At 35.8% G+C, this 16577-nt stretch overlaps 1 protein-coding gene across 1 annotated transcript; it reads left to right on the top strand.

Annotated features, from left to right (window-relative positions):
• The first annotated feature begins 978 nt into the window (after window positions 1-978).
• Window positions 979-2851, top strand: LOC136320597 (olfactory receptor 51L1-like). The gene is made up of 2 exons (XM_066253753.1): window positions 979-1010; window positions 1897-2851. Exon 2 carries the CDS (start codon window positions 1904-1906, stop codon window positions 2849-2851), a length of 948 nt encoding a protein of 315 aa, XP_066109850.1. The 5' UTR covers window positions 979-1010; window positions 1897-1903.
• The last annotated feature ends 13726 nt before the right edge of the window (window positions 2852-16577 follow it).

Genomic DNA, 16577 nt, shown 5'->3' on the forward strand with positions numbered 1-16577 from the left:
AACTTTTTCAGAAGACCAAATATAAATTGATTTTGTATTTATATATTGATATTAGTACCAAAGACTTAGAAAAAGATAATTTCTAAGTTCTATTCACATTAGTATACATTAATATCAACCACATAAAAATAAATCTAATTTCAGCTGTATAATATCTTGTAACAGTAAAGTAAAAAACAATATTGAGGGAAAAATACCTTTATTAAGTGAGGTCTGTGTTCTTAGACTGTAAAATCTAGCAATCTAAAAATTTCAGTTTTTCCAAGACTGATCTATAGATTCAATTGCATTCTCAATAAAAGTCTCAATATATATCTTGATGGAAAATAACAAGTTGCTTCTAAAGTTTATAAATAAGTGCAAAATAGTGGGTAATCAAGATATAAGCTAAGATAAAGAATGTATTGGGAAGCCATGCTCCATACTAAGTGTTGTGGAACTAGCTCAGTATGGAAATTTGAACCTTGTTATCGCTTAATAAATGGTTATTAAACACATAGGTAATGAGCAATCTTTTTCGTGGAGAAGTGGTAAAGACCTTATAATAGAAGAGCCTAGCATCATACAATACATAAGTACCAAAGCTCTATATGAATGCCCTAATAAAGCTGAAATTTTAGTATCTCTCTGTGTTGAAGTAGTGATCATGAATTTACTCTCATATGCTCATTTGAGAAAACTATTACATTTGAAAGAAAAGACTGGGAGTGGTGGATAGAAGTAGGGACACAATTTCACAATTTCCAAAATTATAATCACATGTCCTTGGCACAGCTGTGGTTAAGGGTTGTTTACATTAATTACACATCTGGGGATCCAGTAGATGGTGACACCAATCACAAGTCTTCTACCACAGGGGAAACCAGGAGTACTTATAAGGACAGTGGACGGATTTAGGTCTTATTATTCACGGAATCAAACATTCTCAAGAACTCAGACCCACCAAGAATCAAAATTGTAGCATCTGTAATATAAATTTGACTTTCAGATAGAGATTGAACTCTTTTCAGGTGAGAAACAAATCAAAGAGAGCAAGAACTAAAAGCACAGAAATGCAAAGAAAAATTAGAAGAAGGAGGCAATGAAAGGACTGGAAAAGAAATAAAGAATTACACAGTGAAAAGACACAAATTTAGGAAAAACAATATAGAAAGAAATGGCAGCTGAGCAGAATATGAGGATAAGGATGTTAAAAAGTAAATTAATTGGAGTGAGAGGAAGAGAGAGGAAAAAAAATTAAAAAGAAAAAGAAAGGGAAAAATAGAAAGAGAATACAACTTTCCTTTCAGTGAAGGAAAAGTTAGGCAGAGAAAGACAAAATAAAACTGGATCATTTGGGAAACAGACTACAAGTAACATGATTAAGCATTCATACTGATGAAATTGGTATATGTGTAAATTTCAGGTAGGTGTTAATTTTTTAATTGTAAATAAATGGTAGGTAGATTTTAGCATAGTTTGTGTTAATATACAAGGGCTAAAGAGAGTAAACTCATTAAAACAATGTACAGTTTATGCAGGAGGGAAAATGGGTGTCATCTTTTTTAGAGGTAAACAATTTTGAAATGACTGAAATATCATATTCTACTCTAATCTTTCTTAATAATTCTAAGATAACTGATCAGTGGCAGATCAGTTGCAGTGGCAGGTCAATGCAAATCCACCTAAGTTCTTGTTGGTGATGAACAAATTTGTGTGGTGCACATTTTTGTTCCAGGACTTGGTGCTACTGGAAAATGTTTCTTGCATGAGAACCAGAAGAGGTACCTCCTTTCTTCCTTCAGGTGTGAGGTTAGAGGACAGATGTGTTGTATTCTGATTGCAATGTTTATGCTCACAAGGGATAACTTTGAAGGATAAAAATGATAACAGAAACTATTCCCTACTGTTTGCCAGGGTCACCATGGTGGTCTGGAATACAAGTGTTACTGCGGAGCCCATTTTTGTGCTGAAGGGTTTTCCTGGACTAGAGTATGCTCATTCTTGGCTCTCAATTCTATTCTGCCTTGTGTTCTTGGGAGCATTTATTGGTAATGTTACCATTCTTTCTGTTATTTGGTTTGAGTCCTCACTCCACCAGCCCATGTATTTTTTCCTTTCCATCTTGGCACTAAATGACATAGGTATGTCCCTGTCTACATTTCCCACTATATTTTCTGTGCTATGGTTGAATACTCGGAAGATCCAGGCAAGTGACTGCTATGCTCAGCTCTTCTTCATCCATACATTCACATTTCTGGAATCCTCAGTGCTGTTGGCCATGGCCTTTGACCGTTTTGTTGCTATCTGCCGTCCACTGCACTACACCACCATCCTCACCAACAGTGTAATAAGCAAGATTGGTTTGGCCTGCTTGGTAAGAAGCATGGGAGTTGTACTGCCTACACCTTTGCTACTGAGGCAATATCACTACTGCCATGTCAATGATCTCTCTCATCCCTTCTGTTTGCACCAAGATGTTCTGAAATTATCCTGTTCAGATGCCCGGATCAACAGTATTTATGGACTGTGTATAGTTATCGCCACATTGGGCATGGACTCGGTCTTTATACTTCTTTCTTACATCCTGATTCTGAATGCTGTGCTGAGAATTGCAGTTCATGAAGAGAGGCTGAAAGCGCTCAACACATGTGTATCTCACATCTGTGTTGTGCTCATCTTTTTTGTGCCAGTTATTGGAGTGTCAATTGCCCATCGCTTTGGGAAGCATCTGTCTCCCATAGTCCACATCCTCATGGCTAACATCTACCTGCTCCTTCCTCCAGTGCTTAACCCTATTGTGTACAGTGTGAGGACAAAACAGATTCGTCGAGGAATTCTCCGCAAGTTTGGGCTGAAGAGGAGGTTTTAAATAACTCTATCTTGCCCTTTTTCCACTGAAAAATCTTGTGGCAACTATTGGAGTAAATGAGAAGTAAAATATTTGGGACTTCTCTGTTTAAATTTCTAATTCTTTCACTTCTTAGATATGTTAACTTGTTTATCACCAATCTTTAGAATTTTCAGAGCCAAATTGTGATTAGCATGAACTTTTTCTATCTCCCAAATAACTATGAGAGTTAAAATAAACAATGTATGTAGAATAGATTGTTTTTGAAAGCTGTAAAATTTGTTAACATTACTAAATTATTTTAATAATAATGACAGAAATAATTGTCTTTATAAAAGGTAACGATGTTTATATAATTTCTAATATTTATGATCTAAAACCCAGAAATCAATCTTTCTCTCTTTCTCTCTCTTTTTGTAATGTTTGCCCATATTTTGTTTTACTTGCCAAGTGTTATAACTATTTATAAAAATATTTCTGATTTTCTGGAGCAAGTTTGGAACTTGAGTTCCTGGCAGAATTTTGAATTGCTACTGTGGCTGTTGGCTATAAACTAAGTCTTCATCTCATCACTGAGCAGTGTTGTCCTGTCTCCCAGTGCTATTGTTGCCTTATCTGCTCTTTTAACTGACCAACAAATACTGAGGCAGAAACACAGGAGATGCTCAAGAAAGCCCGACAGTGCAGGTATAAATGTCTGGGAAGTAGTGCAGGTTTCCTGGTCAGTACTAAAGCACAGGATTTCATGGCTTAATCTGTGAGTGGGTTGGGAGTTGTGCACAATAACCTACCCCATCTTTCAATAATATTTCCTCCTCTTGTTCTACATGCCTGTGTGGATCTTTAATACTGTAGATAACACATTTCTTTTTTCTTTTTCATTATGATGACAACATGTGCAATATTATTGGTGATATTTAATTATTTCATAGATATTTACTTTCCTCTTAGCTGTATTACAAACTTTTTGAGAATAGGGTCATGGCTGCTACACTAACATAAAACTATAGGGCTGGTCTCCCCCAGCTATCGTGAGTATTTATAAAATGGTTGTATGTGTAACTCTTATTGCCTATTTACTCATCTAGTGAAACGAGGCTGAAGAACATTAAATACCGATTGTGGTAATTATCACTTTTAATACTGTGGATATCTATATACTGGAATGCATGGATTTCAATGTTAAAATTTTAATGTTTAATAGTAGAGATACATATGCATAAAGATTAACAAAATTAATAGATGCTAACCTTAAAATAGGTAAATAGAATAATATTTTTATTATTAAATAGTAGTCAATATTACCCCGAGGTCGCCAGCTTGAGTGTGGGCTCATCTGGTTTGAGCAAAAGCTCACCAGCTTGGACCCAAGGCCGCTGGCTCGAGCACGGGGTCACTCGGTCTGCTGTAGCCCCCCCGGTCAAGGCACATATGAGAAAGCAATCAATGAACAACTAAGGTGTTGCAATGAAAAACTAATGACTGATGCTTCTCATCTCTCTCCGTTCCTGTCTGTCTGTCTGTCCCTGTGTATCCCTCTCTCTGACTCACTCTCTGTGTCTGTAAAAATAAATTAAAAAAAAAAAGTAAATAAAAAGGAATAAAAATCTTTAAAAAAATAAAAAAAAATTCTTAAAAAAAAAATAGTAGTCAATATTAATTTAAGATTTAGGGATCAGGAATTGAAGTAGTTGACACTTTAGTTGTGCATTGTGAGTCAAATTCATTGTTACCAGCTGGACAAATTGGGGAAGAAATTGGTGTGCTGAAGCTGGCTTGTATTGGCTTACAAAAGCCAACTATATATATTTTGTTTCAACTCCATGGTTTGTAACATCACATTAGAATTTGAAATTGGTCATGATAAGAGTATTTAGGCAACAGAAATTAGTAAACACTAAATTCCAGGGCTTAAAATTTTTTTTTCTCCCAAGTTGGTTGTTAAGCATTTATCAGCACACCACTGGACAAGGTATTCCAGGAAAAGGAGATAGCATGAAGATACAAAGTGTAGAAAAACATGTGTTGTTAACATTCTCCAATCTCCAGGAGAAACTTAAGGCTTGCCCAAACTATCTCGTGTTACCTCAGAAGAGAAAGGACTCTGAGGTGCATTGATGGACATAGACAAGCACTGCCTATGTCACATTTTAGTACAGAACTTGTGAAGAAGGTGAAGGATTAAGAAGTACAAATTGGTACTTACAAAATAGTCATAGGCATGTCAAGTACAACATAGGGAATATAGTCAATAATATTATAATAACTATGTATGGTGCCAGGTGGGTACTGTAAATATCAGGGGGAGTATTTTATAAAGATTATGATTGTCTAACCACTGTGCTATACACCTGAAACTAATATAAAATAATAGTAAACATAAACTGTAATTGAAAAATAAAATTTAAAGATTTTTTTGAAAAAAGAATAAAGAACTTGCAGCATAAGCTGTTGCAATATTATTATCTGGTTATGGGATACACATTATGCTTACCTCATAAAAATCATTAAGAAGTAATCTTTTAAAAAATATTTTCTAGAAATACATGTGTAGGGTTTCTGTTATTCTTTAGTTAAATGTTTAAAATGATTTATTAAAGATGCTATCTGGGCCTGGACTTTTCTCTCTATAAACTTTAAATTAATGTTTTCAAGAAAGACATAAATTATTGAAATCGGCAGAACACTAATTTTTTTTACAGCTCAAGATGTAATATTTCTAATTTATAATACTTCTTAAAAGCAAAAGAAAAAAGACCAAAATCCAACCCTACAAAAAAATGTGCAAAATATAGAGAGGTCATAGAAAAAGAAATAAAAATGACCTTTAAACATATGAAATGATGTTCACTTCACTCAGAAGAATAGATACATAATTAATTTAGTATGGTACTGAGATTCTATTTCTCAGTTATCAGATTGTCAAAACTGAGAAGTCTGGTAACATACTCTGTTACAAACACTAGAATGGAAATGGTCATTCTTATACATTTTTGAATTTGAGGAAGAGAACCTCTAGAGAAGAAAATTTGTCAGTATTTAACAAAATTACGCATGTTTACTCCTTGATCCATCATTTCCGCTACTAAGACTCTATTCCAAAGATAAACTGCAGAAACAAATTATATTGTACAAGTTTGTTTTAAAAATTATGAGTCATTCATTGTCTCTTTAAAAAAATATTTTTTTATTTATAGATTTCAGATAGAGAGGAAGGGAGAGAAAGAAAAAGAGAGAGAGAGAGACAGGAACATCAATCGGTTCCAGTATGTGTTTGATCAGGTTCCAACTGGCAACTTCTGTGCTCAGGTTGACACTCTATCAACTGAGTATATAGCCAGGGCAGGTTGTCTCTTAAATATTGGTTATATTATTCTTTTTTCTCTTTTATTTCCACCACATGTGAGAACTTTCTAATATGTCTCACATGGTAATTATTCTCTGTTCCATTTGTCTGGTTTTTTGTTGTTGTTTTTTTAGAGAGATGGAGGGACAGACAGGGATAGACAGACAGAAAAGGAGAGAGATGAGAAGCACCAATTCTTCATTGTGGCACCTTAGTTATTCATTGATTGCTTTCTCATATGTGTCTTGACCAGGGAGGGTGTGCTCCAGAAAGATGAGTGACCCCTTGCTCAAGCCTGCAACCTTGGACTCAAGCCAGTGACCTTGGCTTCAAGCTAGTGACCATGAAGTCATGTCTTTGATTCTGTGCTCAAGCTGGTAACCCTGTGCTCAAGCTGGTGAACCTGTACTCTAGCCAGCGACCTCTGGCCTTTGAACTTGGGTCCTTAGCATTCCAGGCCAACACTCTATCCACTGTGCCACTGCCTGGTCAGGGCCATTTGTCTGTCTGTTTTGTTTGTTTTGATGTTTTTTAGGTGTCCCACTTTAGATATTAGCACAAGGTTACAAGGCTATTTTAGTGTAGCCTTGTCCTTGTTCAAGTAAATACCTTGAGGAAAAGTGCTATGATTTCTATTTCCTTGCTGCACTAAAGACTGTGCCCATATTATGTATCAATCAATATACTGTTTTTAAAAATGCACTTTAACAACTAATAAGATGAATTACAAAAGGTCAGATTTTAGGTTGTAGTATTCAAATAATTTCTGCTGATCAAATAACCAGTGTTCATTATCTTATATATCTTAAGCCATGCCACCTTCCTTGTCAACTTTCCCATACCCTCCACATAAACTCTGAATTGGGCTCAATGATGAACTTGTGGTTTTGCAAAGATACCATGTTAAGAAAATGAGATTTTTCCAGATTTCCCACCACACACACTGATCTTATTCTAATTCTGCTCATAATATGAATTAGTAATGAGGTAATTTTAAGTATGGATGAATACATTTAAATTGTTTTCTGTAGTAAAAAAAACTCATTTTGAAATGGGGTGTTGTCCTATTTGCTTCCCCATCAGTTCAGTCAACAAAATCTCTTTTTATTTAAAAGAAAAATAAATGTGACTATGGGTTTCTATGGTTAAGATTTGTGAAAAATAATGAGATTTTAGAGAATGATGTTATCTTAGAAAACAAAGTACAAAATTAGTAATTGATCTTTGAGAGAGAAGAATGAGTATAGCAATTAATCATTTAAATAAGTCTTATTACAATAGATGAAGGTGGAAAGAAAATAAAAATATCATTGGACAGATTATCAATTGGTTGTCTTGTTCATAATTTGCCTGGGTTATTTCATCTTTTCTGAAAAAAAATATTCTTATTACTATTTCTTGACAAATAAGACATTAGGAGAGCAGAATTCCCCAAACCAAATTCATTTGATACAATATATATTTTAGAATGTCAATGTATTAAATTAATATGTGAAATGCAACTTTTCTTAACTAGATGCATATTTTTCAGGGATAGAGAATTTGCTTTCTGAAAATAAGTATACATGGAAATCCAAATCATGGTTAAAAAGCTGTCTGACACCATATATATGATCCCCTTTACCCTTTAGTACCCCACCCCCTCTCCTCTGTAACCACCATACTGTTATCTATATCTATGAGGATTTGTTTGTCTTGTTTTTTTTAGTGAGAGAGAAAGAGAGAGGGTGACAGACAGAGACAGACAGGAAAGGAGATGAGAAACATTAATTCATAGTTGTTCATTGATTACTTTATCATATGTGCCTTGACCGGAGAGCTCCAGCCAAGCCAGTGACCCCTTGCTCAAGCCAGTGACCTTAGACATCAAGCCAGCAACCTTTGGGCTCAAGCCAGTAACCATGGGGTCATTTCTATGATCCCACACTCTTGCTGGTGATCCTGAGTTCAAGCTGGTGAGCTAACGCTCAAGCTGGTGAGCCTGCGCTCAAGCTGACAACCTTGGGGTTTCAAACCTGGGTGCTCAGTGTCCCAGGCCAACATTCTACCCAATGTGCTACTGCCTGTCAGGCAAGTGTTTTGTTGTTGTTGTTTATTTATTACTTTCAGTTTTTTTCTCACACGTAAGTGAAATCATATGGTTCTTTTTCTATCTGACTTATTTTGTTTAGCATGATGGTCTCAAGATCCATCCATGTTGTTACAAATGCCAGCATTGTTTTTTTTTATTATGGCCAAGTAGTATTCCATTATGTGTGTGTGTGTGTGTGTGTGTGTGTGTGTGTGTGTGTGAATATATATATGGTCTACCGGAAAGTTCTGTCCATTTCTATCACAAGTTTCGACACGTAAGCACATGTTTATTTGGCGCATGTGTGCCTTTCTATTTTTATCACTTAATGTATACATGCTGACATAGTAAATTAACTAAATCAAAGTTGATTCACGTTAGTCTTATGTGTGAAGCGATAGTGTACCCATGGCTACTGATAAAGTTCATTTATGCCACTGTAATTTATACGAATTTCAACAAGGAAGAAATGCTACAGAAGCATGTCTGTCACATCCACCATATTCCCCGGACTTAGCACCCTCCGACTATCACTTGTTTTTGTCCTTACAAAATTTTTTGAAGGGCAAAAAATTCAAAAATGAAGAAGATATCAAACAAGCACTGGTTCAATTTTTCACATCAAAACAAAATATTTTTCAAAAATGGGATATACAAATTGCCCTCATGCTGGCAAGAAATTAATAATAATGGCAATTATATTATTTAATAAAATCTATTGACGGTAAGAAAAATTTGTATTTTGTTTTATTCCAAAAACAGAATATATGTAATATATGGGGTCTACCCATATATTACATATTATATATATATATATTATATAAATATATATACCACATCAATATCTAATCATATGTTGAAAGACAATTCAGTTGTTTCCATGTCTTGGCCACCATGAATAATGCTGCATGTAAGAACTGTACACCTGAACCTTGTCATGGCAACAATGAACTGCTTGGAGACCAGATTTTGGAGGAGCTAAATGGAGGCAACAGCCCCGGTCCCCCGGTTGAAGGACTGCAGTCCCGCCCCCAGCCTTACTCATATTCTTATTAGCCAGTACAAATAATTCAAGGAAGCAGACAACAGTAGTTTTCAGGGGGATGAAGTAAAGGGCCAGGAACATGCTGACTTCTCAATCTCTCTTCTGAGAGTTTAAACAATTCTGTTTTGTTGAATCTTATCCTGCTGTTTTACTGTTTTAAGCAGAGGGTCAGAGAGGTCCTGGACTCTTGTCCACTCAGGGCCATTGTCCTGAGACCCCTCTTTACCTCTGATAGTTTACCCTAACTCTGCAAGTCTTCACAGCATATCCTACATATCCCCCTCCCTTTTTTTTTTAATAAAGATTAGCAGAGAGTAAGGAGGTTAGCTGGTTGCAGTGGAAGGTGAAGGACAAGCATAGAGAGAAACAGGTTTTTAGGGGTTATAGGCATGTCTGTATTTTGCAAAAGTTCTTCAGCACACCTGGTTGGATGTTTCAAATTCCCAGGTGATGTCAGGTGCTCCCTGAGTGCTTGGGGGGAATTTAGGTGTCCTATTTTTTGAGTTCATATCTGGAGGTGGATTTATTATCAGCTTCTGGATCTCTGGAACTGGGTTGTTTTCTAGAGGCTGGTGCCAACTCATGATAAGGCTTCACATTACTCACTGGTATTCAAAGAGGACTTGTTAATGACAAAATTACAATATATCCTAGCCCCCTGTTTAGCAATTTGATTGGATTCTGCCACTCAGGGACAGCTAATACAATAGATTCCGGTACAACAAGAGAGGCTTAGGCTGTTGCTTGGCTGGCAAAACATGCCTCTGGCTACAGTAAGTCCAGATGAGAAAATGTTCAAAAATTTAAGATTAAAAAAGAGGCTTATACAGTTGTTCTTGTGGGGTGTGTCTCTCCTCCTGACTTTCCCTTTTTTGTTTATGTAGTTGGGCTTAAGAATGCTATTGGATTCTTGTTTGGGAGAACACCTGTAAGTTTGGGTGAATTTCTCAAGCTCCTGAGGCCCCTAAGAATGTCTTAGTGTTCCTTTTTATTTTCCTTTCAGGACAACCCTTTTTCTAAAGTCCTTCCTTTTGTGTCCTTATCTCATTTTTGTTTACTTTCTCAGTTACTACTCTTTTTTTTTTTTTTCTGCACAAACCTTCTATAACCTGCATAAACCTTCTGGAACTTACACAAACCTTCTTTATCATTCAGAAATAACTGGCTTTTAGAACAACTTACTATTTCCATTTTCTTTCAAAAGTACCTCTGTACCCATGGCTTTTATCATTAAAACCATACAATTTCTTTCTAATTAATCACAATTCTTAACCTCAAAAAAACCTTAACTTTTAGTGAGGTCTAAGTCAGTAATAAGCAATTTTAGATTAATATTTTTCTGAATATATTTCATGACCTTTAGAAAAAGGTCTTTCACTGACAAACAAACATATTTTAGAAGACATAACAGAGATAACAGGAACCTTTTGTAAACCTATAGAAAACAAACATTTTTGAAAGAACTTTAAGACATTAATTGAATTATTTAAATGAACTAGTTTCTCTTTTTTTTCTTTCTAAAATTACCATCAGTTTTTGTTTGTTTGTTTTCAAAGAGCCAAATTAATATTATCCTAGTTACAGTGTTAAATCTAGTTTTAATTTGGCCTGGTAATTTGCATAAACACAACAAGAATAGTAATTGATCATATTGGCTTTTTATATCTGCTTTGCTGGAACCTTATAAGGAATTTCCAGACTCAATTTTAATTAACCTCTTAGGGTACACACAAAAGCCAAGCTACATAGTTGTAATCTTTTTGAAAATGTTCTTCTTTCCCACAGTTGTCACAGGTTTGTGGCCTTGATCACAGACTGTCTCCCTTTCCCAATCCCCTGGTCCTTCCTAAAAGCCTTGTTCTAGGACACTTCCCAGAACCTTCCCAGTGTGGGGAGAGTTGCTTAAGGGGAGGTTAGGGTTGGTTAAAGGGAATTTGAGTTTTTAAAGGGGCTCTGGATTTAAGAGTCCTAACCCAAACCTAACATTCCATCCTTTTGTTGTTTAAGGAAAACGGCTGAAGGTCTCTTCTTCTGTAGCTACTTCCTTCCGATGAAGGTCGGTGAAATATCTAAGGGTAGGGGTTGGTCTGAGATTTGGGCTAGGCAGTGAGAACAGTTTTTACAAACTCTTTCCAATCCCAAAGGGTAATTTCATATCCTATCCTCATTGCTTCAACCATCTCTTTGGTAAAAGTGCTTTCCCAGTCTTCTAAGTCTGAATTTCCCTCCTTTGGATTCCAAGGGCATTGTTGTCAGATTGTGAGCAAGAGGGCAGTTAAATTCTGATCTGACACCCTGCTGCTCTGAGGAATCCTTGTAGCTGTAATTTGTGACTCTGCTGCTCAGGGGAAAGGGAAATCCCCTGGCCTGATGCTTAAAAATGACCTGGACACAAGCATTCCGGGCTTTTCCCCTGCTGCTTGTGTCCCTTACCAAACAGGGTGAATAAACGTCCTTTTCCTTTTCCTGGCTTTGGCAGGTCATTTCTTCTGGTTCCTTATGCGGGGAACCACTTGTCACGGTGACAGTGAACTGCTATGAGACCAGATGAAATGCTCCGAGGGGTCAAGGGGCTGAGGGGAGGCAACAATCCTGGTCAGCAGACTGAAGGACTGAGGCCCTGTTTCCAAACTTACTCAGATATTTTTTGGCCACAACAAATAACTCAAGGAAAAGACAGACGAAGTTTTCAGGGAGTAAATAAAAAAAAGTGAACATGCTGACTTGTAATCTCTCTTCTGAGAGCCGAAACATTTTCTGTTGCTGAACCTTATCCTGCTGTTTTGTTGTTTCCAGCATGGGGTCAGAAATGTCCTGGACTCTCGTCCACTCAGGGCCTTTGCCCTGAGACACCTCTCTGCCTCTAATTGTTTACCCTAATTCAGCAAGTCTTCATAGCATATTCCTACAGAAACCTATATAATCTTATTAACCAGTGTTAATGGCAATAAATATAATTAAAGTAATATGCATTTACCTTTGCATTAAAAAAAGGCCATGTGATACTCATGAGATCAAATCCAGAGAAATTAGTCTTATGATCTAATTATTTAATGTCTATGAAATTTGATGTACCCATTGAAAATACTTGACAGAGTCTTTAAAACCAGTTTCAGATCAGGGCATGCAATATAGGATCACAGACATGGTAGACTGGCAGAATACTAGGAATAACTAATTTAATAAGAAATCTGTATCAAAGGATCAGGGAATCAATTTTAGATTATCTGTTACTAAGTACTTAATATGTCCTAAATGCAGTGCATATATTAAATCATGCACATTTAAAAAACATAGGAGACCAATAAAATTATTATGAGCATATTTTATACATAAGTAAACAGAAGCAAAAAGGCTGAGTGAAAATGTTCTCTATGTAGTCAATAAGTGCTGGAACTGGAATTCAAAGATAAGGCCCTCTGGATCTACGGGTCATGCTCTTTACTGTCTTGGTTATAGGCTCCATGTTCTATGCCTTCATATCTGAGACTTAAACACAGAATTTTGAGTTTCAGTGTAAGTTTTTCCTCACCTCCACCCCCTTCGCTATCACTTCCTAAACCCTCTGTCCCCTCCCCTCAGCTTAAAACAAGGTTTCTCAACCTTGGCACTATTAACATTTGGACTGGATGATTCTTTGTTGTGAGACCTGTGTGTTTGTTGTGGAGCATCCCTACTACCTAAAAACTAGAGGTCTTTATATTTCCCCAGTTGTGACAACTGAAAATGTCCCCATACATGGTCAAATATCTTTTGTTAGAAAAAAATTTTCTTTTTGTTGAAAATTACTGCCTTAAATCAAGGATTCTTTCAACTCCCATTTTCCAAATGGAGTTCTGCTGAACACAAATTTCAGAGGTTAATAAATACTTCCTGGATAAAATATGTCTAGAAAAGTCTGAAACATTAATGCACAATATAGATATTTACACACAGTAATATTACAATGTCCAGTTTATCCCAAACATCATTGACCAAGGCTCACATTGTATGGTTGGTCATTAATTCTATTCGAAGAGTGGCCTATTGTACATTTTAGAAAAATCTAATATAGTAGTATAAAGAATGAACAGTTTTGAGTAACTGCTATGTCTGGTAATTCAGAGCACAGACTTTTCCTTGTACATCACTCTGAGTCCATTAGTTTTCTCCATCAGATGACCTTAGGGATGCTTCTATCTTGCTGCCACATTTTGATTCCTGGCTTGAGATTTTGGCATAATTATCTCCTTCTCTGAGCAAGAAGAAAAGCTCCAATGACAGTGTCATCATTACCACCCCCCCTTGCCCAGAGGTGTATTAAGGAAAATGATGATCCCAAGAGAATAGACTAATTCAGAGGCAGCACTGAGTTTCGAGTAGTTAAAGCACAGAGTACAGTGCTAATGAAACACATTGCTGGATACAGTCAGTGATGCTGAACCCAAACATTTCCTATCTCATTTCTGCAGTTGTTGAAGGCAAAATAGATACTTCAATTAGGAAATATATGCTTTCTTGAGGAACTATCTGCCTTATTATCTACTTTTTAAATTATTATTCTCTTCCATCCATCTTCAGTGACTCTCTTTATCTACAGGAAGTCCCTAGACCTGGCTGTCTATACCTGAGGGCTCAGGTATACCTGAAGGAGGGCTTCTGTGGTGAGGAAAAACAGGTAGAGATTGGTACCTATTTGAAGAATCCAGGAAATAGGAGACTGACCGAGTAAAATTACTGTTTTGAGGTAAGTCAGAGGTACAGATTGCCATTCCCCCAAGAAGCTGGACTATCACCTTCAAAGTTGACTCCAAAGGGCTTTGGGTTGGAATGCTGTTAAAATTCATCTCCAGGTATAGATACTATAAATGATTAGTTCATTCACTAAAATCTCTGGTCTCTCAAAACATTGCTATCTGATCTTAACTGAAAAATTATAATGTTAAAAACGATAATGATGATAATATTTTTGATGATTTGAGCACTTCCTTTACTTCACTCTCATACATATTATATACACATGGCAATATTATGAGCCAGAAAAGGAAATTAGGCAAAATAATTTTCAAGATAAATCCTGAGGGTAACATTTTTACAAGTGATAGCTTGTGCACCCCAGGTCACATCTGCCTTTAGATCACTGTTGTATATGTCTGATAAGTTTAAAGATTGTTGCTACTTCAGCTTTACCTATTAAGATTTTACTTTACATAAGCCCAAAGTATCTCCTGGGTCTCAGATTTTGTGCCAAGAATTTTAGACACATTTTCTTGAATCTCATAAGGTAATGTGGTTCCCAGTTTTTCACGTTCCAAGAAGTTTAGTAAATCTATTGAAAATGATAGAAGTAATGAGTGACAATTGTCATCAGGTTTTCTCTCACTCTACAGAGGTGGCCACTGAGAGCTAGGTGCCCGTGTAAGAGAGATGACTTAGGAATCTCCTAAATCAAAGACTTTCCTACAAAGAAGTAGGTGAGAGTTTTCTAAGAGAGGAGACCTGGCATCCCTGGGCAGGGTGGAGTCTCTGAACACAGTGAAAGATTTGAAGGAGGCGGTCAAAGGAGCAGAAAAGAATTGTGTGCAAGTGCCAGAGTGATGACAGTTGTTGTTCAGTGACTTTAAAAGGGCCTCAGAGAAGTTTGGGATATAAAGAGCTAGGATAGTGAGAGAGGCATATAAAGGCCAGTATGCATGATATGCTATAATTAGTACTGTATATAAGATAAAAATACATAAAGAAACTCCTCTTCATTGTATCTGCTTCTAAAAAGGAAGAAAAATGGTGTCAGAATGAAGAAGTTTCTGTGACCCCTGGAGGAGGGTTGGGAATTAATTATCTCTTGGAGGAAACCATGTAACATAAGTAAATGATTAGAGCAGGATAGATGAATTTTGAAAATAATAATTGACATCAAATATACTAACTGAAAATTTTTTATTGATATTTGTTGCCCAGAGTAACTGGAATTGCATGGCCATCATGTTGCTAAGTAATTGAAGTCTCTAGGATTCCCACTATAACGCCTCATCTCCTTCAGTCCTTAGTAAACTCTGCCTCTTTTCCCTATGACACATTCCATCCACTTGGTCCCTGAGCACTAAAGCTGTTACGCTTTTCTTATAACATGTCATGTGTTTTTTCTTATTGTTCTTTTAATTTTTTTTTCTCTGAATATTTTTCTCCCTCTTCCTGCTATATCAAGCATCCTTCCAAATTCTCTGAGTAAGAGTAATTTCCCTTTTGATAACCTTTTATGAAACCAAAAATACTACTATCTCCTTGACACAGGTTTCAAATTTATCCTAACCAAAATTAATTCATCTTATCCCCTAGTTTCACCAACATTTTTTTGTTTGTGTCAATTAATGACACCAAAATCTACCATATAACTTAACTTGTTCTGGGTTTCTTTTTTTTCTTTTCTTAGCATATGATCATTGGCCAATTTTTAATTTTTTTATCTTTACAAACTTCTATTTATACTTTATCATAGCTGCTGTTACATTTCACTTTTATCCATTTTTTTTACTACAGTAGCCTTCTAAATGATTCCTTGCCTTTTGTCAACATTTAAGACCATTCTTAACATTTGTTCTAATTTAATAATGATGCAGTATAAATTTAGTCAAATGTTTTATTTTTTGAAAAAAAATGGCACTGTGTATTTTCTAAGTCCAAACATTTATGCACAATTTCCTTCTGATATTTCAGTCCATTTAAATTCAGTCTTTGCTCCAATAACCATCTGAAAAGCACCTTACCCTATAGCTTTGCTCAATTATATTCACTTATACTTGTTATGCTAACACCTTTTTTGTATTTACGTGGATGACAATCAGTATTGAATGTCTAACACAGGCCTTTATCCCCATCTAACTCATATTTGCCATTCAAGAACCTAATTCAGAAATGAACTTCAATAAATTTTCCTTGACGTCCTTGGGTCAAGAGAGTATTCTCCTTATTTTATAGGAACTGGTATTAAACTAACACTTTGTTTTAATTTTAACTTTCTCTACTCAGAGTGTAAATAGTTGAAGACATGTTTTATATATTTCTCTATATTTTAGCATTATCCAATTTTCTTTGATAAAATATGTGCTCAATAAATGCAATGAAGATATTTTTATTTAATTGGTAAGGTAATAAATGCAAATAATAATTTTTATATTATGAGCAGAAGAGTGATTAAAACAGTAACCACAGTGCTGCATGCATTAGAACTTTTGCAATATTGACTTTCACCTTAATTTATTTATTTTCTTATTTCCCTACCTAGACTGAAGTTGCCTCCATCTGTACA

This window comes from Saccopteryx bilineata, chromosome 1 (assembly GCF_036850765.1).
Source record: "Saccopteryx bilineata isolate mSacBil1 chromosome 1, mSacBil1_pri_phased_curated, whole genome shotgun sequence".
NCBI lineage: Eukaryota > Metazoa > Chordata > Mammalia > Chiroptera > Emballonuridae > Saccopteryx > Saccopteryx bilineata.